The sequence below is a fragment of the Atractosteus spatula genome, chromosome 8 (assembly GCF_055471065.1).
Source record: "Atractosteus spatula isolate fAtrSpa1 chromosome 8, fAtrSpa1.hap1, whole genome shotgun sequence".
Lineage (NCBI taxonomy): Eukaryota > Metazoa > Chordata > Actinopteri > Semionotiformes > Lepisosteidae > Atractosteus > Atractosteus spatula.
Genome location: NC_142713.1, coordinates 3700903 through 3726375, shown reverse-complemented (window position 1 = coordinate 3726375; position 25473 = coordinate 3700903). Strand labels below are relative to the sequence as shown.

At 43.5% G+C, this 25473-nt stretch overlaps 1 protein-coding gene across 1 annotated transcript in view; it reads left to right on the top strand.

Annotated features, from left to right (window-relative positions):
* Positions 1-25473, top strand: part of vwf (von Willebrand factor) — a 66991-nt gene that overhangs the window by 4894 nt on the left and 36624 nt on the right. The window contains exons 3-24 of the mRNA XM_088922958.1: positions 607-780; positions 2772-2874; positions 3722-3930; positions 4781-4902; positions 5326-5542; positions 6976-7101; positions 7898-8009; positions 9417-9463; positions 13371-13507; positions 13782-13920; positions 14362-14462; positions 14996-15191; positions 15550-15765; positions 16856-17096; positions 18057-18151; positions 18565-18719; positions 20169-20275; positions 21086-21224; positions 22248-22382; positions 23319-23465; positions 23593-23733; positions 24909-25007. Of these exons, the coding sequence (XP_088779084.1) occupies positions 607-780; positions 2772-2874; positions 3722-3930; positions 4781-4902; positions 5326-5542; positions 6976-7101; positions 7898-8009; positions 9417-9463; positions 13371-13507; positions 13782-13920; positions 14362-14462; positions 14996-15191; positions 15550-15765; positions 16856-17096; positions 18057-18151; positions 18565-18719; positions 20169-20275; positions 21086-21224; positions 22248-22382; positions 23319-23465; positions 23593-23733; positions 24909-25007 (3158 nt within the window). The remainder of the gene's footprint in view (positions 1-606; positions 781-2771; positions 2875-3721; positions 3931-4780; positions 4903-5325; positions 5543-6975; positions 7102-7897; positions 8010-9416; positions 9464-13370; positions 13508-13781; positions 13921-14361; positions 14463-14995; positions 15192-15549; positions 15766-16855; positions 17097-18056; positions 18152-18564; positions 18720-20168; positions 20276-21085; positions 21225-22247; positions 22383-23318; positions 23466-23592; positions 23734-24908; positions 25008-25473) is intronic.

Below are 25473 nucleotides of genomic sequence, written 5' to 3'. Positions count from 1 at the left end.
GATGAATCTTCCCCATGGGGTTTCTCAATCAAAATGTGCCATTAATCCCAGGTACCGTACCTTTAAACATTATTGTGCCTGAAGAGAAATATTTCGATTATCCAATGAACACATCAATTAAATCAATATGAGCGACTGAACGTTGATGTGGACAAATAAAACTCTAGAAGACAGCACTGGAATTTAAAATGCCTAGAATACAAATATAGAAATAAAGATATGATATTAATAAATTTGTCATTTAATTGCTCTGCTTATTCCATAACTGTGATACTGTAACTACCATGTTTCCATTATGTTGTTGTTGTTATTATGTGACCTACAATTAAAAGTGTTTGGTTTTGCAATTAATTCTTATGTTAATTATCTGATACGCTACCATGCAAGTTACCATATCAGTGTGAGAATTCTAGGAGAAGATTAATTTTAAAACAAAACTCAGAACAATAAAATGAAATACTCTAAGCAAAAAAAAAAGGGTTTAAAAAAAAAGTTTTAAAGACAATTACCATACATTGGAGCACAGAATTTCTAGTGCCATCACCGTGCACTATGCGATACAGACATCACAGATTCATGTTGTGCCTTTGTCCAATTATACCGCAGGCTGGGCATTTTCGGAGCTGGCATCAGGAAAAGCCGAAGATGTGCTGCCAGCTCGCTGCAGCCTCTTTGGGAAAGACCACATCCAGACGTTTGATGGGACGTTGTACGACTTTCCTGGGGACTGTAGTTACATGCTGGCAGGGGACTGTCAGAAGAGATCCTTCTCACTCTTAGGTGAGGCCATGTTTACACACAATGGTTACAGAGCCAGCAGTCCCTCTACACAGCAAATAAGGGTGAGCTCTGAGAAAGCGCTTTACTGACTTAGCTGACCTCCTAACATCACCACCGTGTTTAGGCCTGGAAGAGACAAATTAATCACTGGATTCTCAAAATTGCACTTTAGTGACTGAGTCAGGAGAACACAATAGAACCACCATACTAGTAGGCATGTGCACCACACAACCACCCATCCAATTTCTAACCGCTTTATCCAGTTACAGGGTTGTGAGGGGAGCTTGAGCCTATCCCAGCAAGCAACAGGCACACGGCCTTATGGGATACAACCTCGACCGGACGCCAGTCCATCCCAGGGCACACACAAGACACAGACACACTCAGACCACAGGCTATTTTTTAATAGAAGCCACCTAACATGCCAGCATGTCTTTGGACTGTTGGAGTAAACTGGAGCAGCTGGAGGAAACCCACATTAACGTGGGGAGAACATGCAAACTCCACACAGACAGCACCCCAGGTCTGGAATTGAATCCAGTGCTTCAAAGTGGAAATGTTAACCACTGTGCCTCTGTGCCACCCTTGCAGAGCTTTTATTAATTACAGGTATGCAAGCCTAACCAGACTGTCAACAATTATTACGACATCTGGATATAAAATGCAAGTCAATTGCAATTCCTGCAACACATTTTTTTATACTTTCATGTGATGTCATTCTCAAAATGCATGGGACATTGCTCAGCTTGACAACAGTTTGCAACAGTTTGTCTGTCTGTGACTTGTTACAAAAAAAAGAAATGACTGAGCATTTTTAAACATTTTTCTACCCTTCCTTTCCTCTCATTTACCACACAGTCCTTCCTAACTGCAAATAACCCATTTTTCTTTCTTATGGGTAATGGAAACAAAGCAAGCCAGCACTTCAGACAGGACAGGAAGTCAGTTTCAGTCCATTAGTAGGACCATCAAGAACACTTCCTAGTGTAAATAAACCCCAACGCCTGTTTCCACCAAAGCCCCACAAATTAGGCTGGAGATACACATGTAACAAAGGGTGTCGCTTACAAGACTCACAAAACGATAGAGTCAGAAATGTTGGAAACCACTTGCGTTTTGGATTTCTTATCTCAGCCTACCGTTTTATTTGAACAGGCAGGAACTCAACAGCTTAGGGAGGCAAAGGTCACAAAGCCATTTTTCTGAAGCAAAATGTAGCCAAATACCAGTGGAAAACAATGCAGGAGAACACACATTAGGTGATGTTGACATGGATGATAAAGATGATCCTGATATCTGTAAAAAAATCACCTTAAAAGGTATGAAAATGGAATGAAGTGAAAACGTGATAATTTATTTGGTTTTTGCTGCTGAATTTGTGAAAGGAGCTACAGATTTTTAACCTAGTTTATTTTTAATTTAAGCCATAAACCAGGCTTCTCTGTAAAAACATCCAGAGGTATTTCAAAATGTTTGAGGGGACATCATACCAGGTGGAAATTGACTCTTTTTCCAGTGACAAGAAAGTGTTACTGTATATCTTCAGGAATGGAAAGTCGTTTTTTTAAAGGAGTGAAATCTTTAGCAGGGTTTCATAACCAAGGCAGGATGCTGACGAAGTGGTTAGCATTGCTGCCTTGCTGTGCTGGGGCCCTGGGTTCAGTTTCAGACCTGAGGTGCTGTCTGTGTGGAGTTTGCATGTTCTCCCCTTGTTCGTGTGGTTTTCCTTCAGGTCCTCCAGTTTCCTCTCAGAGCCCAAAGACATACTGGCAGGTTAATTTGTTTCTCAGAAAACTGGCCCTGGTGTGAGTGAGTGTGTTTGTGTCTGTCTCTGCCCTGTGAAGAACTGGCGTCCCATCCAAGGCATATCCTGCCTTGTGCCCGTTGCATGCTGGGACAGGCTCCAGCACCCCCACGACCCTGAATTGGGTGGGTTTAGTGACTGTGGCTCTGTGGGTGAATCATACAGCCTTGAGTTTCTTCCTGTGCAGGCGATTACCATAACGGACAGAGAAAAGGCGTGACGGTTTTCCTCGGTGAATTCTTCGAACTTCATGTCTCTTTGGAGGGAGCAGTGACTCAAGGAGAAACCAGGTAGCACAGTCTTTCTATGACTTGGTCCTCTTGTCACAAAGGCACATGGATAGAACAGAAATGATCATTTCTTTGCTTTGCTGTCTCTGTCTATTTCTTTCTCAGCTTTCCTACATTTAAAAGTGAGGCACTTTATAGTACATTTAAAGTGAGGAGGCTTGTGTTATAGTGTGTAGGCTGGGGATGAGTGGAGCCCTGAATATGCTGATCGTCTTTTTATCTGAACATCTAGAACTACATGTTATCTGTTTAGTTGCTGATTGTAAAACACACATAAATAATAACCTTGTGAACAGTTTGATACATATACTGTACATGAACTTGTTGTATTTATGCACTAGATGTATTTAAAGATTTAAACAACTGGTTTTTATTGGGGGGGGAGCTTTAAACAGGCTTTTTTGTCATTTATTGTCAAGCCTTTATTTTTACTGTTTTGGGTTACCATAAGGTCTATGATCAGTCATGTCCTGCAAAGGTAGAGAATCCGCTAAGTTCTGGAAGATGTCATGAACCCTAAACATGCTTATCCATTCAGTATGTGTTTGAGCATAACTGCCTGTTTGACACCATTGTTGGGTGGGCTGGGACCTCACTAGGTTACTACATACAGTACAAGGGTTTAAAAGTACAGTAATGGCTTCATTTTGGGGAACGCATACAATAGAGAGGACAGGACCTCATTCCCCCTGTGCTAGTGCAAAAGACGATTAACAGTTGTAAAGAGCAAACCATGAGGGTATAAACGAGTCACTTCCTTTTTTTTTCATAGCGCATACTCAACACTCTTAGTTCTACCCAGCGTTGCCTAACTCCTGATGTCTGTGTGTTTGTGCCAATTGACCAGGCTCTCACTACCTTATGCCTCTAACGGGGTTTTTGTGGAGTTGGAGCTGGGTTACTACAAGCTATGGAGTGAAGAGTATGGCTTTGTGGTGAGGATCGACAGTAGTGGCAACATCAATGTGGTCCTCTCCGAAGAGCATTTTAATAACACCTGTGGACTGTGTGGCACCTTCAACGGGATACCTGCTGATGACTATATGGCGCAGGAAGGTGAGACTTACTTTCCTTGGTTGTTCTGGGCCTTGCCTTTCTCCTCAGTCTGCTGAGGTCCAGCTGTGCTCTCTTCTCCCACAGCGCCAACAATTAAACAGTCAACAGGCTGTTAGTAGCTGAGCGGTTGTAAGAAAGAAAACTACTGGGGTGCAATTCGCAAAGCAAGTTAATCTTTTCATCACCTTTGGTCAGAGGGAAAAAATACCTAAAAAAAACACTCTATATGTGCACACATATATGCTGAGAACTGTGTACAGTGCCTGTTCTGTACAATGTGCAGAATGAAAGTGGAAAATAATAAGAATCTTTACCCTTATACAGTACAGTGTTCTTCTGGACACTCCACTCAAAGCTCATTACAGGTAATGGGAAATCCCACTACCACCACCAATGTGCAGCCCCAACTGGATGATGTGATGGCAGCCATAGTGCATCAGTACACTCACCACACATCAGCTGTCAGTGGGGAGGAGAGCATAGTGATTAAGCCAGTTCAGAGATGAGGAGGCCATGATTGATATCAAGTACAAACAGAGATCTGGCCAGGATAACAGGCTTAACACCTTTACTCTATTGGAAAAACACCCTGAGAATGCCCCTATAATTGGGCATTAGGGCCCACACAGACCACAGGATGGGCGCTACCTACTGGTCCAACTGACACCTGAAAGAAGGCACTGGAAGAAAGCAGTTCCATTTTGAGTGTGGAATCTGCATAGCACACATAAACGAGCTCAAAGTTATTAATTAGCAAGAAAAGGGTTGTGCTTTTTCTTTCTGTGTCCGGTTTGCTATTTGAAGGCCACAGCCATTAATGCGATTTGCTGGTGTCTGTTCTGTGCCGAAGGATTCTTAACGGACAGCAGCTACGACTTCGCCAACTCCTGGGCCCTGCATGGTGCCGGAGAACCCTGCCGAAGAGTTTCTCCTCCCAGCCAGACCTGCAACGTGTCCAGCGAGGCCGCAGGGGTAAGTGTGCCACATACCGATGGCTATGATGTCCAAAGTATGGTAGGCATGGGCACAAACAATATGACAACCAAGCTCTGATTGAATGAAAAGTTTTTTGTGACCAAGCCATCCTCAGGGACACCTTAAACTAAAAAAAAAAGTGAAAGTAAACAGGACAGTGATCATTGTCTCACAATGGAAATAAAACTTCACTTGTATTCTTCGAGCTGCAGGCTTGTATGCATTTGGGAAATTTTAACCCCTTTATCCGACAATCTCAAGATGTACCAAACATCAAAAAAAAAAGATGCTATTCAGTGCAGTAACCCATTTTCACGGCTCTTAATGTAAAACGCTGAAGGAAAGATTACTGTGGTGCTGGTTTCCCCCTTTTCATTGTGCTTTGCCTTTTCCTAATCCACCTGCTCTTCGGTGTTGCAGGAGCTGATGTCACGGTGCGGTGCCCTGCGGAATTCTCAGGTCTTCCTGCGGTGCGCCCACGTCATCGATCCCGAGCCCTTCGCCTCTCTCTGCGAGCAGGACGTGTGCCACTGCGGGAGTAACGCAGAGTGCCAGTGCCAGGCTTTCCTGGAGTACAGCAGGAGCTGTGCCTTCAAGGGCGTGATTCTCCAGGGCTGGCAGAGAGAAAGCCAGTGTGGTGAGTATACGTAGCTACCCTTGCAGACACACTGGGTGATGCCAGAGTCAACCAGTCTCTTTCCTGGAGAGCAGGTTTTAAAATTCACTTTTCAGTCATCAAATACCAAATCATAGGGTGTACCCACTTTTGACCAGTTTACAACCTATACACATAACTTATTAAGACAGTTTTGCTCCTTGGAGCCTGAAGGATGTTTGTGTTCTTTGACCTCTAAACTATTTCATTAGACATCAGAAGTGCTTATGTGGTTAAGAGGTAATTCCACCTGTGAGTTTATACTGTATATTAGATAGATAGATAATACTTTATTAATCCCGTAGGGAAATTGATGATATTATGAAATTGAAATTGATATTACAGTACATGTAAAACCTGATGTGACTGTCCAGCACCAGGATTGGATACCCTCAGACTAGGCCGTCACTTTTCATCCACAATGAAAAAAATAGGGACAGTTTGGGTGTCAGGAGGTACAGTACATCTAAGCCCATTTAAACCCATAATGTCCTCCAAGCTTAGGTGTAGTCTTGACAGAGGTCCAGTGTTAGATCAAAAGGAACTGAACTCTAGACCTTCAACTGCAGTAAATTAAGTGATAGAGAACTCCCCTGGAAAGCAGAAAAAAACATGAGTAGACCCCCTCCCTTCCTTCCTCCCGAGAAGTGAGACGTACCTCCACCCCCAAATAACACAAGAGAACATAGATTAACAACTTGGACCAAAGGCAAGGTGCACCAGTTCAGAGATCAAATGGAAAGCCATTAAGCCTTCTGCTGAGAATGGTGCTCCTTCAGAAACCTTATAAAAGAAGAAAAGACTGTCATGCTGTAAAATATGTAAATAATCAACATGGTAATGCATTAGCCACATCTATCTTTCTGGTTCTCTTCCTTTTCTGATACTGTAGATAACTTTGTCAAACCACAACTCAGCAGCAGGTACATGTATACATTTCCACGCATAGGTTTTGCATAAGTGTATAACATACCTATTGCTTCAAAGTACTGTATACATGTTCAACAAAGCTATCAGAGGAATCATTGGGAATAATTGTAGTTTAACACAATATTGTAAAACACAATAAATGTTATGTTTAACTAAGGTGAATGGTAAGTTCTGTTGGAGACATGGTAAGATTGTTAGAGATAGTTACAGGTACGTGGCCTGTGCTGAAGTTCTGCATTTTTGGCTCTGCTGTGATACTGACTGCTACAAGCAATCTAGTTGCTGTATTAAAGATCCATCAAGTATAATCTGTTTCCAGTATATATTTCTTCCCTGCCAGGTGACTATTGCAGCTGTCAAACAAAGTATATTTTTTCTTCTTCAGAGCCCTCTAGCAAGTCGACTACAGACCTTTAGGCTCTGGGAATCTACTGTATGTTCTGCTGTACAGGCCTAATAGGCATGGCCAATCCCTTGTCTTTCAGCTCCCACGTGTCCCCTCGGCATGGTGTACAGTGACTGCACAAGCCCCTGTGCCATTCACACCTGCCAAGGCCTGAACATCAACGAGGTGTGCCAGGAGGAGTGTGTGGACGGCTGTACCTGCCCCAGTGAGTGTCTGGCCTGTCGCCCACTGGCTGCGTTTCAAACAACCAGTTTACGAGGGAGCTCGTATTTCATCCACCCCAAAAAAACAACGACATCTGTGGAGCAAAAAAAAAGCATTTTCTAACGCAAAATAGCTTAGTTGACAAAATGTGAGAAATTGCTTTGCGTGTTTTGTGGGGGAAATGTACGGTAGGCTTTAGACCAAGGCCTATCTGTTCTGAGAGCATAAGACAGGTTACAAACGAGAGGAGGATGAAGTAGTTTGTTTGGAAGTTAGTAGTGAATGGATCCAAGGTTCTTGTGTAGTCATTTCTTGAAAGAAATCAGGGTATCGGTTCCACACTCTCACCACTTTTTATCTTACTTTAGAGTACTGGGTGATGTTTTGTGGCTTCACAACACTGTGTCGAGAACGCGCGTGAAAGTGAGGTCGCTTGGACGTTCTAATGTGTCTATATCTTTCCGACAGTGGGGAAAGTTCTAGATGGAGACAGCTGTGTCCACAACAGCAAGGGCTACCTGTTATGAGAACGTAAGATGGGTTATAAATGAGAGGAAGAAGAATCTAATTTGTTTGGTAGTTATCTGGGAATGGATCCGAGGTTCGTGTGTAGCCGTTTCTTGAAAGAAATCAGGGTATCATCTTCAACGGGGTGGTTGGGTTGCTTGTTCCCCACTCCCACCACTGTTTATCTTACTTTAGCGTACTGAGTGACGACGTGTGGCTTCACAGCACTCCGTGTTGAGAAGACATGTGAAGGAGGGGCCACTGTTAATGTGTCTGTATCTGTCTGACAGCGGGGAAGGTTCTGGATGGAGACAGCTGTGTGGAGGCCTCTCGATGCACCTGTGTCCACACCAGCAAGCGCTACCCACCAGGCTCCAGCATTGCCCAAGACTGCAACACCTGGTCAGTGCCAGTTCTCCCAACAGAGTCTCAAGTCCTCCTATTGTAAACACCCCAGTCGTATCAGAATACCTGAGGCTCCTTCACACCAGCAGTGTTTTAGGTTTCAAGTTAGGTTTACTGTGGTAAATGTGGTAGTTTGGGAATCTTCCCTTGATTTTATTATGCTCATATTTCTTGCAGTTTGAATTATGCCACATTGTCCTATGCTACGCTCCTGTACATGCTTACCATGATATTACTGTGCTTTTTAAACTTCACTCTGCTTTGATCTTTCTATACCACTGAAAAAGTAATCCAGAAACTGCAGATACACTTGATGAGTTGTCAAATGGAAACACGCATTACTAACTGCCTAACATACACTTCATCTAATGAATTTATGATTATACAGTATGATAAAGCAGGTTATTACGGAAAATGTTGTAGCTGACTTAATGAGAGCTGTAAACCTTTTTTATTATAGAGAAACTTAGAAGGGTCAAATTATTATTCTTGAAGGTTATTTTGTATCCATCTGTGACTTTAAGTGTCAAATCTGTAGACAGATAAGAGATCATAACCATTTAAAAAGGTTGTACTGCTTACCCTTTTGTGGCACAGAGCAGAACCTTTTCACAGTACACAGTGAGAAACCAGAGCTGAGAAACACATAGCTCTAGTATCATAAGACGTCTGTTGCTGCCATTCATGGCTTTCTGGTACCCTTGCAGGGGAAAAACCTTTGCTAATCATGGGACCGTACCTTATCTCTATAGATATGGTCTGAGATCGGCAGAGAACTATTAATCCAGTCAACCCTTTAGGAGTGAAGACTTTTCTTTTCAGAAAAATACAGTGAAGGTGGGCTGGTTAGCTTTGCTGGCTTGCAGCTCTGGGTTCAATTCCTGCGCTGCTATCTGCATGGAATTGATAGATTCTTCTCTGTTTTCACAGGGGTTTCCTCTGTTTGCTCTGGTTTCCTCCCACAGTCCAAAAACATGCTGATAGTTTAATTAGTTTCTGTAAAATTGGCCGACAGGAGAGTGCGTGCATGTTTATGTCTCTCTATCGGCAGTGGACTGCCTCCCTACTAGGTAAAACAGTTAGAAGATGAACGGATGGATGAATATGCAATGACTAGGCTATTAATGTGACAATTTCCTTCTTTTTATATGAATTTTCCTTCTGCTGATTTTAGGATCTCTTTCAATAAAATGAACAGGTGGCGAGAGCTGCTGAATAATCATAAAGTCTGTCAGTTCCCTGTAGTGCATGCTGGCAACCTCAGAACCTGGACGTGTGAGACGTGTTTCACCTCTCTAAGTAAATCCCTTTTTTTTTTTGGAGTCATGACCTTTATTCTAGCAAGACTCCTCAGCAGTAATTAATGTGCAAACCATAACTCGCCCGTCTGTTCGTTTTTTACAGTGTTTGCAGACATGGCTTGTGGGAATGCTCGAATGAGGACTGTCCCGGTGAGTATTCGTGATTGAATCTGCCACGATGGTTGAGCATTGCTTTAACAACGCTAAACGTTTCTAGCTGCCATTCCACTTTCACATCGGTATACAGCCGGGGACAGTTTGCAACATCTAGCAACATCTCAGGTGAGAGGGGACTTTAGCCAGCAGCCATATCACCCTGCAACTCACAACTGGCAGCCCCACTAAAGCTCAGCAGGTGTGCAAGCCTGGTCAGTACCTGGATGGGAGACCTCCTGGGAAAGATTAAGGTTGCTGCTGGAAGAGGTGTTAGTGGGACCAGTAGGGGGCGCTCACCCTGTGGTCTGTGTGAGTCCTAATGTCCCAGTATAGTGACGGGGACACTATACTTTAAAAAGGTGCTGTCCTTCGAATGGGACATAAAACCATTTGACCATCCTTGCCAAATTTCTCCCCTGGCATTTACCCATCATGGCCTCCTAATAATCCCCATCTCTGAACTGGCTTCATCACTCTGTGCTCCTCCCCACTAATAGCTGATGAGTCGCACTATGGCTGCTGTCACATCATCCAGGTGGGGGCTACACATGGGTGGTGGTGGAGGGGAGTCCCCATTACCTGTAAAGCTCTTTGAGTGGAGTGTCCAGAAAAGCTCTATGGTACAGTAGGTGTAAGGAATCTCAAACTACTTTACAAAGAAACATCCTTTGTGATACTTAAAGCACTTTACACTGGTTTACTTTAGTTTAATATGTTCACTAGGGGTACAGTTATGATTCGTTTGGAATTTACAATGCTCATGTATCAATCTCATTTTAAAATAAATTGAATAAATAAACAATATTATAATCATCAGGGTTAAAGAACTAAATGATATGAATCGAACTTACAGGCAGAACTCTTTGTGTTATTAAGGATTGAAAATGTGAGAGCATAATAGGAGTGGACAGGACAGCCATGATAGTCACTGGAAACTTTTCCTGTTTTATTAATATTGTCTTATCTTTTCCTAATCACATGCAATCACCAGCCACACAGAGCTCTGCCATTTTGGTTTTTCCACAGCAGAAACGCCTACTGTAGAAACATGAGCTGATGAGAATCACCCACTCTTTCCTGGCTACATCTCATCATTTTGCGAAAAACAATCGAAGTTCAATTTCATTTCCACTGGAAAGACCTTTACCTACAATATAAAAATGTAGTTTTGTTGCTTTCTCAGAGACTTTTGTCAGTTTGTCACCTTGAAAGCACCTACTGTATATGTGCAAGACTTGATTTCAGTTTCCAAACATAAACCCTCCTTCACTTTCATATGCATAAGAACATAAATGGAAATAATTAAATTTTCAGATGGACTGCAGACATGACGCAAAGCCCCCCTAGAATGCAAATATAATTTGAAATAAATTATTCTAATTCTGGGTGAGCCATTAACAAGCCAAGCAATGCCGCCTTCTGCCATCTGTGCATCTCATTTTCCTTTGTCCTCTGCTTCTTCATACTCCTTCCATGTGCTCCTTCCTGACATTTGTTTGCTATATTTTTAATCATCTTTAACAACAAAAGACTAGAGTATTCGCAGCCCCCTATTTAAACATTTTGAAAAATCTACCTTTGGGATTTTTACTATTTGGACTCTTTTCAACAGATGCAGAGGTAAATGAAAAGTTAATATTCTCTAAAATTTCAAATGCTTGTAGTACAGTAGGTTGGTGCGGTTCTTTCTAAGGGAGAAAATTTGCAGCCAAAGACAAGACGCAGATTTATATAGATTACATTTACATTATCACCTGGAAGCCATTTCAAAACTTCCAAGTAAAACTGAAGCACTGTTGAGTTACAGTGGCTTTGTCACAGAGGATGTCAATGTGCTCCCAACAAAACAGCTCACCGCCACATACTGTATAGAAAGCATAATTTTCCTTTGTAGGAAACTCCGTGTTTTGTTTTATTTTTATGCGTTTGACATTCAATCCATTTTCATGCCAGTTTCCTTTACTCTGATCTGTAGGACACACCGCCTCTGTGGAAATCGGATGTCTATAGGCCATGAGTGGGCTTTATTTATTTTCAGATGTTTCTGGGACGCTGATAGAATAATGCATTTGAAAGAAGAGGCACCTGCCCACTTAGCTTTCCGGAATGTTTACCCCATGGTCTAAAAAAACATGTTTACCCATGCTCTAGCCCAGTAACTTCCCAGCACAGATACACCTTTGACATGAGTAAGGAAATAACTGCGAAAGGCTTTGCTTCCAGTCTTTCCTGTTGTATCGTGCAGTGCTCAAAGACTCCCGTACTGGCAGAGAGTATTTGTCAACCCTGTTGCAGGGGTTTGTCAGACCTGAAGGCCTTGCCGCTGTCAGATCATTTGGAGTTTGTCTTTTATCCAAGCTTGCCAATATGCTTACTGTGTAAGAAGCCAAGATCAAATGTGCTTTTTTGCCTGCCAAGTTCCATTGTCGAGATGGACTTCTAACTGCATAAGGGGGCCATATTTGTATAGGGTAGGGTCTATTGTACTTTCCTAAATAATGGTCTTCGTTTGCACTTTACCTGAGGAAACAGAATTTTTCTCTCTACTGTCTGCCCCCTAAGTTCAGCTCTATATCCAATTCGCTTACCTATTATATAACTCAATTCACTGCTCCTTATGCATGTAGTTATATGGCAGGAGCTGAACTGCAGGACAGGCTCAGTGACTGTTTGAACAAGCAGTGAGAGCACAGCAAAGCTTCTGTAATTTCATGCCAGATCAGAAGCTGAGCTCTGCAGCCCAGATGCCCTTAATTTAGAGCAGAGCAATCCCTAGGCCTGCTATAACATTATTCTCTGACATTGAATTTGGTCTAATATACCTAGGTACAGTATATTGTGCTGTTTAAAACTTACTTTTTGTAATAAAACAAAAACACCCACGCATTGTCATACACAATAATGTAGCGATGGCATGGATGGATTTTTTAGGATAAAGCTCAATAATGTCACTTCATTTTCAAGACAACCTCTTTCCTAAAAGTAATTTGATAATAAATAATAAATAAATTCCTAAACTTAAAAACTAAAACGGTTCTGCAGTTTTGATCTGTGGCTCCAGATGTCATCATAATATGTTTAGAAGTGCTATAATTTCTTAAAAGTAAGTTAAAAGAGAACAACAAATATGTCTCCTTGTTTGCTCAACAGGTGCTTGCATTCTGCAGCAGTGGCGGTGTATTTTCAACACACAGTTCTGAAACCAGTTTTAGATGCTGGCCAAAATGGGTCTATTCAGTGGTTTGGATAAATCCTATTAGATGCGAGAGAGAAATAAGACAGGCAGAGTGTATATGCCATAGCTAGACTGACTGCAGGAATTGCAGCCTCACCATTAGGACAACATTGCTCAGACCCCATGAATGAGCTAGGGAGATGCTGCAAGGGTGTAGATGAGGTGGCAGGAGGGGTATGAGAGAGATGAACTATGGGACGTCCTGGGTTACAATGATTGGGGTGGTGCAGTGGCTCTGTGGCTAAGGATCTGCGCCTGTGGCTGGAAGGTTGCCAGTTCGTATCCTGTGACCAGCAGAGGAATCCTATTCCGTTGGGCCCCTGAGCAAGGCCCTTCACCACCAGCTGCTCCAGGGGCGCCGTATAAATGGCTGACCCTGCGCATTGACCCCAAGCTTCTCTCCCTCTCTGTTTCATGGAGAGCAAGTTGGGGTATGTGAAAAGACAAATTCCTCATACAAGAAATCGTAAAGTTAAGTGATCTTATCTTACATTGGATTATAGGATCCAACCTTCCTCCTGAATTTCTGTTTCAATTTTTTTGTAATTCCATTACGTCCTTTCTTTTGAAACCAAGCAGGACTGAAGTCTTGTCTTTTCTGCCAAAAATGAGTCATTCCGCTGTACGAGCCAGACCTGAGTTCCTTTTTCGTGCTGTTCTCCTCAGGGGAGTGCTTTGTCACCGGACAGTCTCACTTCAAAAGCTTTGACAACAAGTTCTTCACCTTCAGCGGGACCTGCCAATACTTGTTTGCTAAGGACTGCCAAAGCAACCTCTTTTCCGCTGTCATCGAAACTGTTCAGGTAAGGGATTGATAACTGGACAGCACAGAATCTGGCAATGGAATCATCTGGCTGAAACTTTGATGAAAAAAAAGATAGAGACAAAGTTGTTTTGCATTGTACTGTATGTAGTAACTCATGTCTTAGAGTTGTGTTTTAATGATGCAGCCTTTGCTTTGCAATGCAAGCTCTTCATTTTCGAACTTTGTCACTTAAGCTTTGTGTTGTAGGACGCCCTTTTGGTTTAAAGGGAGGAGTGGGCTGGTCACGCACTGATGTGTGGTTTCTTGTCTAGTGTGCAGATGACCAAGATGCTGTGTGCACAAGGTCGGCCACGTTACGTTTCCATGAAATGGCCAACATGACCATTAAAATGAAGCATGGAGGTGTGGTGTCTGTGGATGGAATGGACATTCAAACTCCTTTAGCACAAGGTTTGTGACACCTGCTGAGTATAAAACATGTTACCCAATTCAAAGCCCGTCTTCCTTCATAATATACTTGGTTTCACTTTTGAACACTGAAACGTGTTTGGGTGTTGGGAATTGATCGATTCCCTTTGTCTTACTTGCTTTCCATAAAGTAGGTTTTTCCCATAATCATTTACATCCATCGAATGTATTAAATTACCAATAATATAGCACAGCATATATGAGTATCACACTTAAATTTGATTACCTTTAATAAAAAGAAACAATAATAAATTAATTTGAGTAGGTAGCTGCGTCAGCATGCGTAGGCAGCAAAGGAACAAGTGAAGCTTTATTCAATGCTGGAAACAGAAGAAAAAAGCTGTCCTAACTTGTGTGCCTTCTGAGATCAAGCGAGAACTGGCTCGCTGCTGCTATCTCTTTAACATTAACTTATTTTCACAGGACCCCTCCGCATTCAAAAAACCGTCATGTCTTCGGTGAGACTCGCATACAATGAGGACTTCCAGGTGGACTGGGATGGACGAGGCAAACTCCTGCTTAAGGTGTCCTTACTTGTATATTTCACCCATACAGGGTTGGGTTGAGGTTTCAAGTCTGCCAAATATGGCCGCATACAAACTGTTCAGGTAACAGATTGATAACTGTGCAGTGCAAAATATGGCAATGGGATCACCTGGCTAACGGTTGAAGAGAGACAGAGACAGAGTAGTTTCTGCTTAAGGTGGCTGTCCTTGTATATTTCACTCACATAGGGCTGGGTTGAGGTATAAAGTCTGTCCAATATGGATGCATAGAAACTATCCAGGTAACAGATTGATAACTGTGTAGTGCAGAATCTGGCAATGGGATCGTCTGGCTGAAAGCTGAGACTGAAGAGACTGAGTTGTTGCTGTTTTGTGCAGTAACTCACGTCTGAGAATTGAGTTTTAATGCCGCACCCTTAACTTTGCAGTGCAAGCTCTTTATTTTAGAACCTGACCGTATGAACCTTGGTTTGAGGACAGGAGTGGACCTGAAACCCGGGCCCTGATGTAGGGAACAAGATGGCTAACCACGTGTGATTCCTGTCCCACAGCTGGGGCCCGTGTTTGCGGGAAAAACCTGCGGCCTGTGTGGGAACTACAACGGGAACCAGGGAGACGATTTCATGACGGCAGCGGGGCTGGAGGAGACCCAAGTGGAGGATTTTGGCAACGCCTGGAAGCTGAACGGGGACTGCAGGAACATGGTGAAGCAGGACGCCGATCCCTGCATTCTCAATCCCAAAAGAGGTGCGTGAGCCAGCTTGCACTTCAACCTCGGCCCGGTGCGGACGTTTAGGAAATCAGTCAGATGTATACTGGAATCACATTTCCTCTGGAGACCTGTGGAACAATGTTGTTGAGCTGTTGAGTCTGTTTTGGTTGAGCCCATTCATTCCTTTTCCTTGCCATGGTTCTGTCTTCATCTCCTCAAATGTCCTTCTTCCGTTCCTAACAAGCACAGCCCCACTCACGCACATTTTCAAAGCGAACTGGAAAACAAGAACAGTCTTGGCACGCGTTGTTTTCATTCCTGATCAATGAGTTGCCGTTCCCCAACCCCCCCCCCCCCCAGTCTTTCTCATTGTTCTTCTTTCCCTTTCGTCAGTGCGCTATGCGGAGGAGTCCTGCTCTGTGCTCCTGTCCGCAAAGTTTGAGCCCTGCCACTACGAGGTGAACCCGGCCCCCTTTGTGAAAAACTGCCGCTATGACGTCTGCTCCTGCTCCGACGGGAAGGAGTGCCTCTGCTCGGCCGTTTCCAGCTACGCCACGGCCTGTGCCCGCAAGGGAGTCGTAATCAACTGGAGGAACGCCAAGTTCTGCGGTAAGGGCCTCAGGGCAAAATGGGGCACAAAGGAGGTGCAGTCCAAGCTGTGATAATGAACCTGGTTTTCATGGTGTCTGAAGTATTTAACATGTAGCTCCATCATCGGAGAGAGGCCTGTTTTCCACATCACAAAAAGTCAACAGCAGTAAAGTAACAAACTAACAGACTTTGTATCCAGAGAATTAAAATCACTCAAAACAGTCAATTGATTACTCAATGAATTATTTACATATACAGTAACAATATCTCATCAACAAAAAGTGATAGGCAATGTCGAGTGTTGACGGAAATAGGGTGTAGACACAGTAGATTGTCAGATATCTTGAGATACGTTTCCCAAAAGCAAGAGAATCAACTGTGGCCAGTGGTATGATGTTTTGCCTAAGAAACTCATAATCGGCTATAGAGACAGAAAATTTCCACACCTTTAAAATGGTTCCTGCTTCTACAGCTTATCATTCAGTGTTCAAACGTCACACATTAAGAAGTTGTTGTCCTTCAATCTCTTCTCATCACTCAAAGTTGGCCACAGAAACACTGGTTGTGTAGACTTTCTTAAACTACCTGACACATCAGAGGAATTTCTCTAGTGCATTCTTCTCATGCATTAGTCTAAAGAGTATGTTTTTCGGTTCATTTTGTATCAACAGTTGTATTTTTCCCACTTGTAGTTTCCTGTAGTTCGCGGGGGACCCAGTTCCTATCCCAGCAAGCAACAGGCATAAGGCAGGCTACTCCCTGGACGAGACACTAGTCCATCACAGGACACACACAGACACACACACATAACAGGGCCAGTTTTCCCAGCAGCCAATTAACCTACCAGTATAAGCCTGAACTGTGGGAGGAAACCCAAACAAACAAAAGGAGAACATACAAGCTCCACACAGACAGCACTCAGGGTCCAGAATTGAACCCAGGACCTTGATACTGCAATGCTAACCACTAACCACTGTGCTGCCCAAACACTTGAATATAAGAGTGTAATGTTTTAGTCACAGATGCTGCTGTTCCTTTCTAAATGGGAGTTTTGCTACAGTTTGTTTGTGAATGCGCACGAGAGTGAGATAAGGGTGGTTGTGCCCAGATATGAGCTGCCCGGAAGACCAGGTGTACGAGCAGTGTGGGAGCCCCTGTAACCAGACCTGTCGCTCGTTGTCGCTGCCCGACACCGACTGCCGGGACCTGTGTATGGAGGGCTGCTTCTGCCCCCAGGGGCTCTACCTGACCGACACTGGGGAGTGTGTGGACAAGACCCAGTGCTCCTGCTACCACGATGGAGAGATCTACCAGCCCAACGACATCTTCTCTGATCACTCCACTATCTGGTGAGCCTTGCAGGAAATACCCGACTTTGTCTGGGCAATATTCAGAGATCTGCTCCTGATAAAAAAAGTAAGGTCTCGAGGAGACAGGTTATGGATCCTTACAAACAAATATACATTTCAGCCTTACTGTATATTCCTTCCTTTTGCATTTGTAACATAGTGTAGTCTCATCAACTTGGGAGAGAGAAGGCTTTTGTCATAACCAAACAATCTGGTTTGATTTTTTACATTAAAAAGGGCGTTCTGCACAGTCTCTCATCTCCACCAGCCACGTCCAAAACGGATAATATTCTACAGTACACCAGGGATCTCCAACTCTGGTCCTGTGGAGGCCCCAATCCAATAGGTTTTGTAGGACTCCATCACATCACCAGTTTCTAAAGATATGGAACAAATCCACTGCAATCAAACACACAGGTGATTTGTTCATGTTCAGTTATTTAGAGATAGTTCAGGTCTTATGCTTGCCCTGACTACAGTTCACATATTTGAACAGATGACTTACTGGATTCATCAAATACCTTACAGGTGGTATCAGTCTTTAGAAACATGTGACTAACTGGACCAGGGCTCCCCAGAACCAGGGTCAGAGACCCTTGTACTAACTGGACCTACACTCTCCAGAACCAGCGTCAGAGCCCCCTGTACTAACTGGACTGGCACTCTCCAGAACCAGGGTCAGACACTCCTGTACTAACTGGACCAGGGCTCTCCAGAACCAGGGTCAGAGACCCCTCTACTAACTGGACCTGGGCTCTCCAGAGCCAGGGTCAGAGACCCCTCTACTAACTGGACCTGGGCTCTCCAGAGCCAGGGTCAGAGACCCCTGTACTAACTGGACCTGGGCTCTCCAGGACCAAGGTTGGAGACACTTGTTCTATAACTTTTACTTTTATGTTATCCAGGGCTGCTATTTGGTCTCTCTCTGTTGTAACTAACCCTGAATTTGTGACTCATCAGTTACTGTGAGGATGGGGCGATGCGCTGCAGCTCCAATGAAGTCCCAGGAGCTATGCTCTCGGATCTGTTATTCAATGACCTGGCACACCCCAGAGGTAAGACCACGGTAAAGGCAACATGACAGCTAAATTGTTAAAAGTTTAAAAAGACTTTAAGCAACATGATGGGAAAACAAGAAATTTAAAACAGAGATTGGTATCATCAAGTAAACCCTTTCCTAGCTGAACCATTGGGGGAAAAAAAAGACAGAAAACGTGTGTTGCTCAAGCGTGAAACTTTTGTGACAACTTTGAGGCTTTAAAGAGCTGGTTGAACACTAAAGTGTCCGTAGATCTCAAATCTGAAAAGTTATGGGGGATTTTCCAAGGTTCCAAGTTGATTCCACAAACCAGCTAGAATGGCAACGGGAGTGATCAGGAGCGAACTTTGGAATTCCTGGCTCCCTAAATAAGGGAAGAGGAAGTAATGTAGTGCAGTGTGTCTCACAGTGTGTCTGTGCTTCTCTTAGTGCGAAGATCCTTGACGTGTCGGCCACCAATGAGTATGTTTGTGTGCAGCAGCCACAGGGACGAGGGCACCGAGTGCACCAAGACCTGTCAAAACTATGACCTGGAGTGTGTGAGTCCGGGCTGTGTCTCAGGCTGCATGTGTCCTGCTGGGACGGTAAGGATTTGTAGCATGTCCATGAAGACACCTTCCATTAAGTGTCACCCAGTAAATACCAGGATCGGAAAGGAATGCAGCCAAACATTGCTGAAAATGGGAACATACTGTATGAGAAAATTATTCACCCAGCTGTTTTTTGACTGGGAGTTAGAGAGATGCAGGAAAATGATTACTTAATTTTTCAGAGGGTGATTTTGTGGAAGAGATCCTGAAGCAAGAAGGACTTCACTTGACACTGAAGATGTTGTCTTTAAAACTGATCGGGACCCAGAAAAAAATTGATCTTGCTTGCTTGTAGTAGGCCAGCAAGTTAGAAAAGCTGTTTTCCTGACAGCGACATTTCATAACAGTCATATTGAAGGACCTAAGACACAGGACAGCATACTCTGCCTAACCTATTGCACGATTGAATATGTCATTCAACAATTTCACAGCGAAATCCGAAGATCTGTTTTTAACTGCTGCTTGCTTGTTCTACAAAGGACTTGAGACAGATGTTGCTACTGTTGATTTTTAGAGCATCTGGGTCAGAAGACAATATCTTGACAGTCCCGATGCCAAGTCATAGGTATGAAATCACCAAAACATGAAGTGAAGGGAGCAATTCACCTGCAAGAGAGGAAACAATGTTGATGTTGAGTGTCTGAATTTATTTGTTGGTGCAATGCAAATTCATGATTTATCCTATTTATCCTATCCATCGTCCTGTCCAAGTTTCCCATTGGCCTTTACCAATCATGGCCTCCTAATAATCCCCCTCTATGAACTGGCTTCATCCCTCTGCTCTCCTCCCCACCGAGAGCTGATGTGTGGTGAACATACTGGCGCACTATGGCTGCTGTCGCATCATCCAGGTGGGGCTGCAGACTGGTGGTGGTGGAGGGGAGTCCCCATTACCTGTAAAGCGCTTTGAGTGGAGTGGCCAGAAAAGCGCTATATAAGTGTAGAGAAATATTATTATATAATCTGACAAGAAAGTATAAAAATAAGTTGCAGTCAATTCTTGACTCTTCATAAACTTCAACTGAATGCATGTTTCATCCAGTAGAGACTGGGCTTTTATCCACCCATGTAATTAAATATTATTAAACTGTTCCTGGGAACTTAAAATCTTATTTTTGTCCCACCATGATATGATTAAATGATTAATAAGTTCACTTAATTAATGTGGAAATTCACCCCCTAGTGGATGGTGAAATAGATCTTTCTTTTTAAGGATCAGTATATTTGGCTAGTGGCAGACTGGTAACACAAAAGATCAGAATGCTATTTTGCACATACTGCAATCTGCAAACACCAGCTGACTCTCTGTGATTGTTTAAGAAATGGCTGAATGAGATTCTGGGACTGTGTTTAATGTATCATACATTGTGTGTACCAACTCTGGGGAATTTAATCTTGTAATTAAGCAGGGTTGTGAATATTGATACTTATTTTATGGCACAGGTCAGATACAGGAACTACCAGTGTCTCTCCCCAGAGCTCTGCCCCTGTTTCCACAATGGAAAGGAGTACAGTCCTGGGCAGACAATCAGCAACGACTGCAACACTTGGTAAGATCAGATCACTTTATTGGCCATATACAATTTCTCGCATTAGGAATTTATCTTTTCGCAAACCGCCAACTTGCTCTCCATGAGACACACAGACAGGGAGAGAGAAGCCTGGGGTCAGAGCGCAGGGTCAGCCATTTATACGTCACCCCTGGAGCAGTTGGGGTTAAGGGCCTTGTTCAGGGCTCCAACAGTGTAGGATTCCTCTGCCGGCCGCAGGATTTGAACCGGCAGCCTTCCAGCCACAGACGCAGATCCTTAGCCACAGTGCCACCACACCGCCCACCGGTAAGGCACCTCAGTTCAGATCCTGAACAAATTTCAGATTAGCTCGGGGATTATTAATTAGTGTTTGTCCAGTACAGTGATCTATTATCTTCATCACGCCTTCCACGATCTCTCTCGATTGCTTGTGCTGCAGGCTGCTGGGAGGGGAGGGTGAGGGTGGAGTTTACCTGGTAGAAGAAACACCAGTCGTTCCTTAAGTTTCAAACCAGAGTCCCTTCTCTTGTGCCCCCAGTCTTTTTGTGCAGTGGGCGATTCCAGAAACACGTACAGTACTTTCAACCAAGAAGGTTTCAGGACCTGACAATTTGCATTTTCTTAAATCCATTGTGGAAGTCCATGCGTTATGCCCATCATTGGAAAAACTATACTGGAAATGCTTTTGTCCATTTTAAATAGACACATTTAAGAAAGTCAGGACCTGTGTCTCAGAGGCCATGGTAGGTGAGATATTACCTGTTTACAGAGAAACCTGGAGGTGTATGTTCTGAGTGGGGAAGTGTGTGTTGTTTTTTGTTTCGGCAGTGTGTGCCGCAACAGGAAGTGGGAGTGCAGTCAGCGAGTGTGTGATGGCTTCTGTCAGGCCATCGGGGAGTCCCATTACCTGACCTTTGATGGGCTGAAGTATACCTTCCCTGGGCTCTGTCAGTATGTGTTGGCACAGGTAAGCAGAGCCTGTGTGGAGGATTAGAAATGGACTCTGGCGAAGTAGAGGCTCGCTGACCAAAGCCTGGCCATAGCAGCGGGTCAACACAGACAGACCTGGCGACAAAGAGAGGACAGGTTCACTGACAACAGCCTGGCCATAGCAAAGGGTCAACACAGGCAGACCTGGCGACAAAGAGAGGACAGGCTCACTGACAACAGCCTGGCCATAGCAACGGGTCAACACAGGCAGACCTGGCGACAAAGAGAGGACAGGCTCACTGACAACAGCCTGGCCATAGCAACGGGTCAACACAGGCAGACCTGGCTGTCCAGAGAGGACAGGTTCAGTGTCCACAGCCTGTCCATAGCAACGGGTCAACACAGGCAGACCTGGCTGTCCAGAGAGGACAGGTTCAGTGTCCACAGCCTGTCCATAGCTACAGGTCAGCTACAGGTCCCCGCCAGCAGGGAGATGAAGTTTCTGCTGCTACATGAGAAATACTCACTCACTAGGGTATAGATGAACATTCATCCCTAAAATAATTAATCTAATCCCAGAATTTCCACTCTTGCCCAAATCAGAACAGCTGCCATTTGTACTGGGGGAGGGGGTAAGGAAATTTAATAGAGCTGGCAGCCCGTTACGTGATCCTGTTACAGCAAAAGGATCAGACAGTACGCTTGTCTCGCAAGAAAATGTTTCATGTGATGTCCCTAAACAATATAATGTCTGTAATGGTTTTTTTAATTAGTTCTGCTTTGGCGGTGCTGCAATTCATTGGTCATGCCAGTAGAGCTCTTTGAATCTGAGTCACTGAAAATAAAAAAATATATACTATACAGTATATATTTTGCTGTCTTCTCATTTTTACATCCTCTTGGTTCAACGCCACCGGCCTGGCTGTGGTCATCAAGCCTGTCCACTCTGGGCAGCCCAGGCAGAAAGAGACCTGTTGACAGAGGTGATGTTTGATTTGGCAAAAAGAGAACCTTTCTTTCAGAGCACGTGGTACAGTACATAAACCTTTTCTCTCCTCAGGATCACTGCAATGGCAACGAGGGCACCTTCCGCATCCTAGTGGAGAACGGTGTCTGCGGAGGTCCAGGGCAGAAATGCTCAAAGATCATCACTGTGCTTTACAAGGGAGGAGTCATAGAGATGGCACATGGAGAGGTGAGGACATACAGTTTATAGTGAGAATATGAACAGAACAGAATGAACACATACAGAGCACGTGGTCCACCAGGCACTATAGATATTCGGCCCAATGATTTTCATAATCTACAGCAGATTTATTCATCCCTCCATTTTCTACCTGCGTCATCCAATACAGGGTTGCAGGGGAGCCAGAGCCTGTCCGGGCAAGCAAAGGGCACAAGGCAGGGTACACCCTGGATGGGATGCCAGTCCATTGCAGGGGCAGACAGACACAAATGCAGGCACACACACGCTCTTACCAGGACCAGTCAACCTATCAGCATGTTTATGGACTGTGGGAGAAGACCACCCAGAGGAAACCCACCTGAATGGGGGGGGGAGAACATGCAAACTCCACACAGATAGCACCCCAGTCTGGAATTGGCTACTGTGCCAACCATAGGACACTCAATGTCTAGTAAAAGTCAGTTGGAAATGTCTCGGGATTTGTTTTTTTATTATACAGTATCTAATTGCGCACTAATTCCGTAAAACTAATAATGCTATTTATCGTCAGCTAATGTCATTGATGATTAATGAACTTAATGAACTATTAGTGAACTTGGCCAAGTAGGTGGAGACTGGCTCCCATGATTCTAATACAAATGAACCACCTCCATTTAATCTAGCAGCTGACCGCTCAAGGTGGACTACTGTATGTCCATTAACACAATTAGCAGGCAACATAATGTGACCATAACAGGTCTAATCCAGGGTTTAAGGACAATTTTTGCAGCTGATAAACCCACTAATAAAAATGTTACGTTGAAATGCTTAGGCTTTTAAGTTGACGAACTCCGGGATGGCTTGGCAATATCGATATTACAGAATGTATAAAAATAATTTGGCCCTGTATGATTTCATATTCATCTTTCTTGAGCATAATCGCCTTGTTCTGTCCACTCGGCGCAGGTGAATATGCAGAAGCCTGTGGTGCACGAGACTGAGGTGGAGATAATAAAGTCAGGCCTGTTCTACATTGTGCTGCTTGGGAAGGATATATCAGTCACGTGGGACAGGGGCACCCGCGTCATTGTCCAGCTCAAAGGACACTACAGGGTAAGATGTGGGAAACATCAATCGACCGGCAATTCTTCCCGCAGAGAGAGGACAGGATATCGGAGACAGCAACGCTGGCAGGGTCCTTATCAAAGACCTGTTTCGTTTTCTCGTTCCGCCACGACAGGAGAAAGTGTGCGGCCTCTGTGGCAACTTCGATGGCAATCAGAACAATGACCTGCTGAGCAGCAACAACCAGCTGGAGGTGGAGCCGGCGGATTTTGGGAATTCCTGGAAAGTCCAGCCGAGCTGTGCTGACGCCTCTCAGGTACAGTAGGTGGCGGTAGTAAGCAAGCACGGAAGAAGACAGAAGAGAGCAAAACGGAAAGAAGACAAAGAAAGGAAGAAAAATTTGAAAGAAGAAAGCAAGAAATTAAAAACACAAGGTTTCGACTGCTGGGCCTTCATTATGTGTCGATGAGAAGGCTCATCAGCCAGAACATTGTGTTCTTTCTTTCTTGCTTTCTTTTCTTTCTTCTTTCTTTCATTTTTTCTTACTTTCTTTTTTCTTTCTTTTCTTTGTCTTCATTTCTTTCTTAGTTACTATTTTTTTCTTTCTTTCATTTTTTCTTACTTTCTTTTTTCTTTCTTAGTTGCTATTTTTTTCTTTCTTTCACTTTTTTCTTACTTTTTTCTCTTTTCTTTGTCTTCATTTCTTTCTTAGTTGCTATTTTTTTCTTTCTTTCATTTTTTCTTACTTTCTTTTTTCTTTCTTTTCTTTGTAAGTTGCTTTCTTTTTTCTTTCTTTCATTTTTTCTTACTTCCTTTTCTGTCTTCTTTTCTTTCTTTTTCTTCTTTCTTCATTCTTGCTGGCTTTCTTCTGTCTTTCTTGTTTTCTGCTGTTCAACATGGAATCCACCTCTACGTGTTTCTCTGTGCTGCATGCCACTGATGGTGTCCCCATTGTTAGAAGAATTTGGGTTCTGTGGTAAGAAAAATAGTTCCCACCCCTTGCTTGCCAAAATTCTATAACATCTTTCAACCGAGGTAATCTGTTGTGGCCTACGAATTAAGGAAGAAGAACAAATGTCCTTCAACAATGTTGCTTTCTACATACAGTAAGCAAACAGGATGTTTTGGTAGACTTCTGTTGCTGCCGTCATTGGCTCTAATTCAATTTCATTCAATTCAAGCTTTATCATCCTCTGGGGAATGATTGTGTTACCGTCACAGTCCAGTGCTACAAAGAAGACACACACTTCACCAACAGAGAGGACAGTGCAACAGTGTAACAGGAGATAAGAGTTACTTTACTTCATGACAGACCACAGGTCCAGAATTGAACGCAGGGCTCCAGTGCTGCAAGATGACAATTCTAACCACTGTGTCACCATGCTGCTCTAACAAAAATATGTTTTTGAAAAATATGCGAGCAGGATGAAAAATGAATAAAGCCCACAATTATCCATGGTCATTTTTTTTGTGATTTTCTTATGACTTCAGGTTCCTTCTCAATGCAGTGACAATGTCATGAAGCTGGTCTCCGTGGAGCAGACTTGTCTCATTCTCACCAGCGAACTCTTCAAGCAATGCAACAGTGTGGTAAGACTAGCAACGAAACTAGCTTGTTTAGTTCCCATGAGAGCTTAAACATTAACAGGTAACTGCCAGGGCAGAACAAGCACAATTCACTGAGAGGTAAAAAAGGCAAGTCAGAACAGGTTATTCTATAGCTATTGAAGTGTGTTTCCTCATACAGTTTCCAATCTATAACTTTTCTATTACAGTTAAGTTAGACCTTTATTTGAAATATAACATTGTGAAATATTTCAAACATTGTAATTAAAGAAGGGAAACGTCTGTATCTATTACTGTTAAATTTTCTTTTAGTGTTGCATCCAGAAATACTGCATGCAACCCATCATTTTGTTTTCACCTGTCCAAGAACACAATTGTGGGTTCTTACTAAAGTACACTTGATTTTATTGTGTGCTACTAATTTAGTCCTTTCCTCTGCTTCATTTTTATTAGAGGTAGGCTAACTCACTCAGCCAGAACAGACCTCACA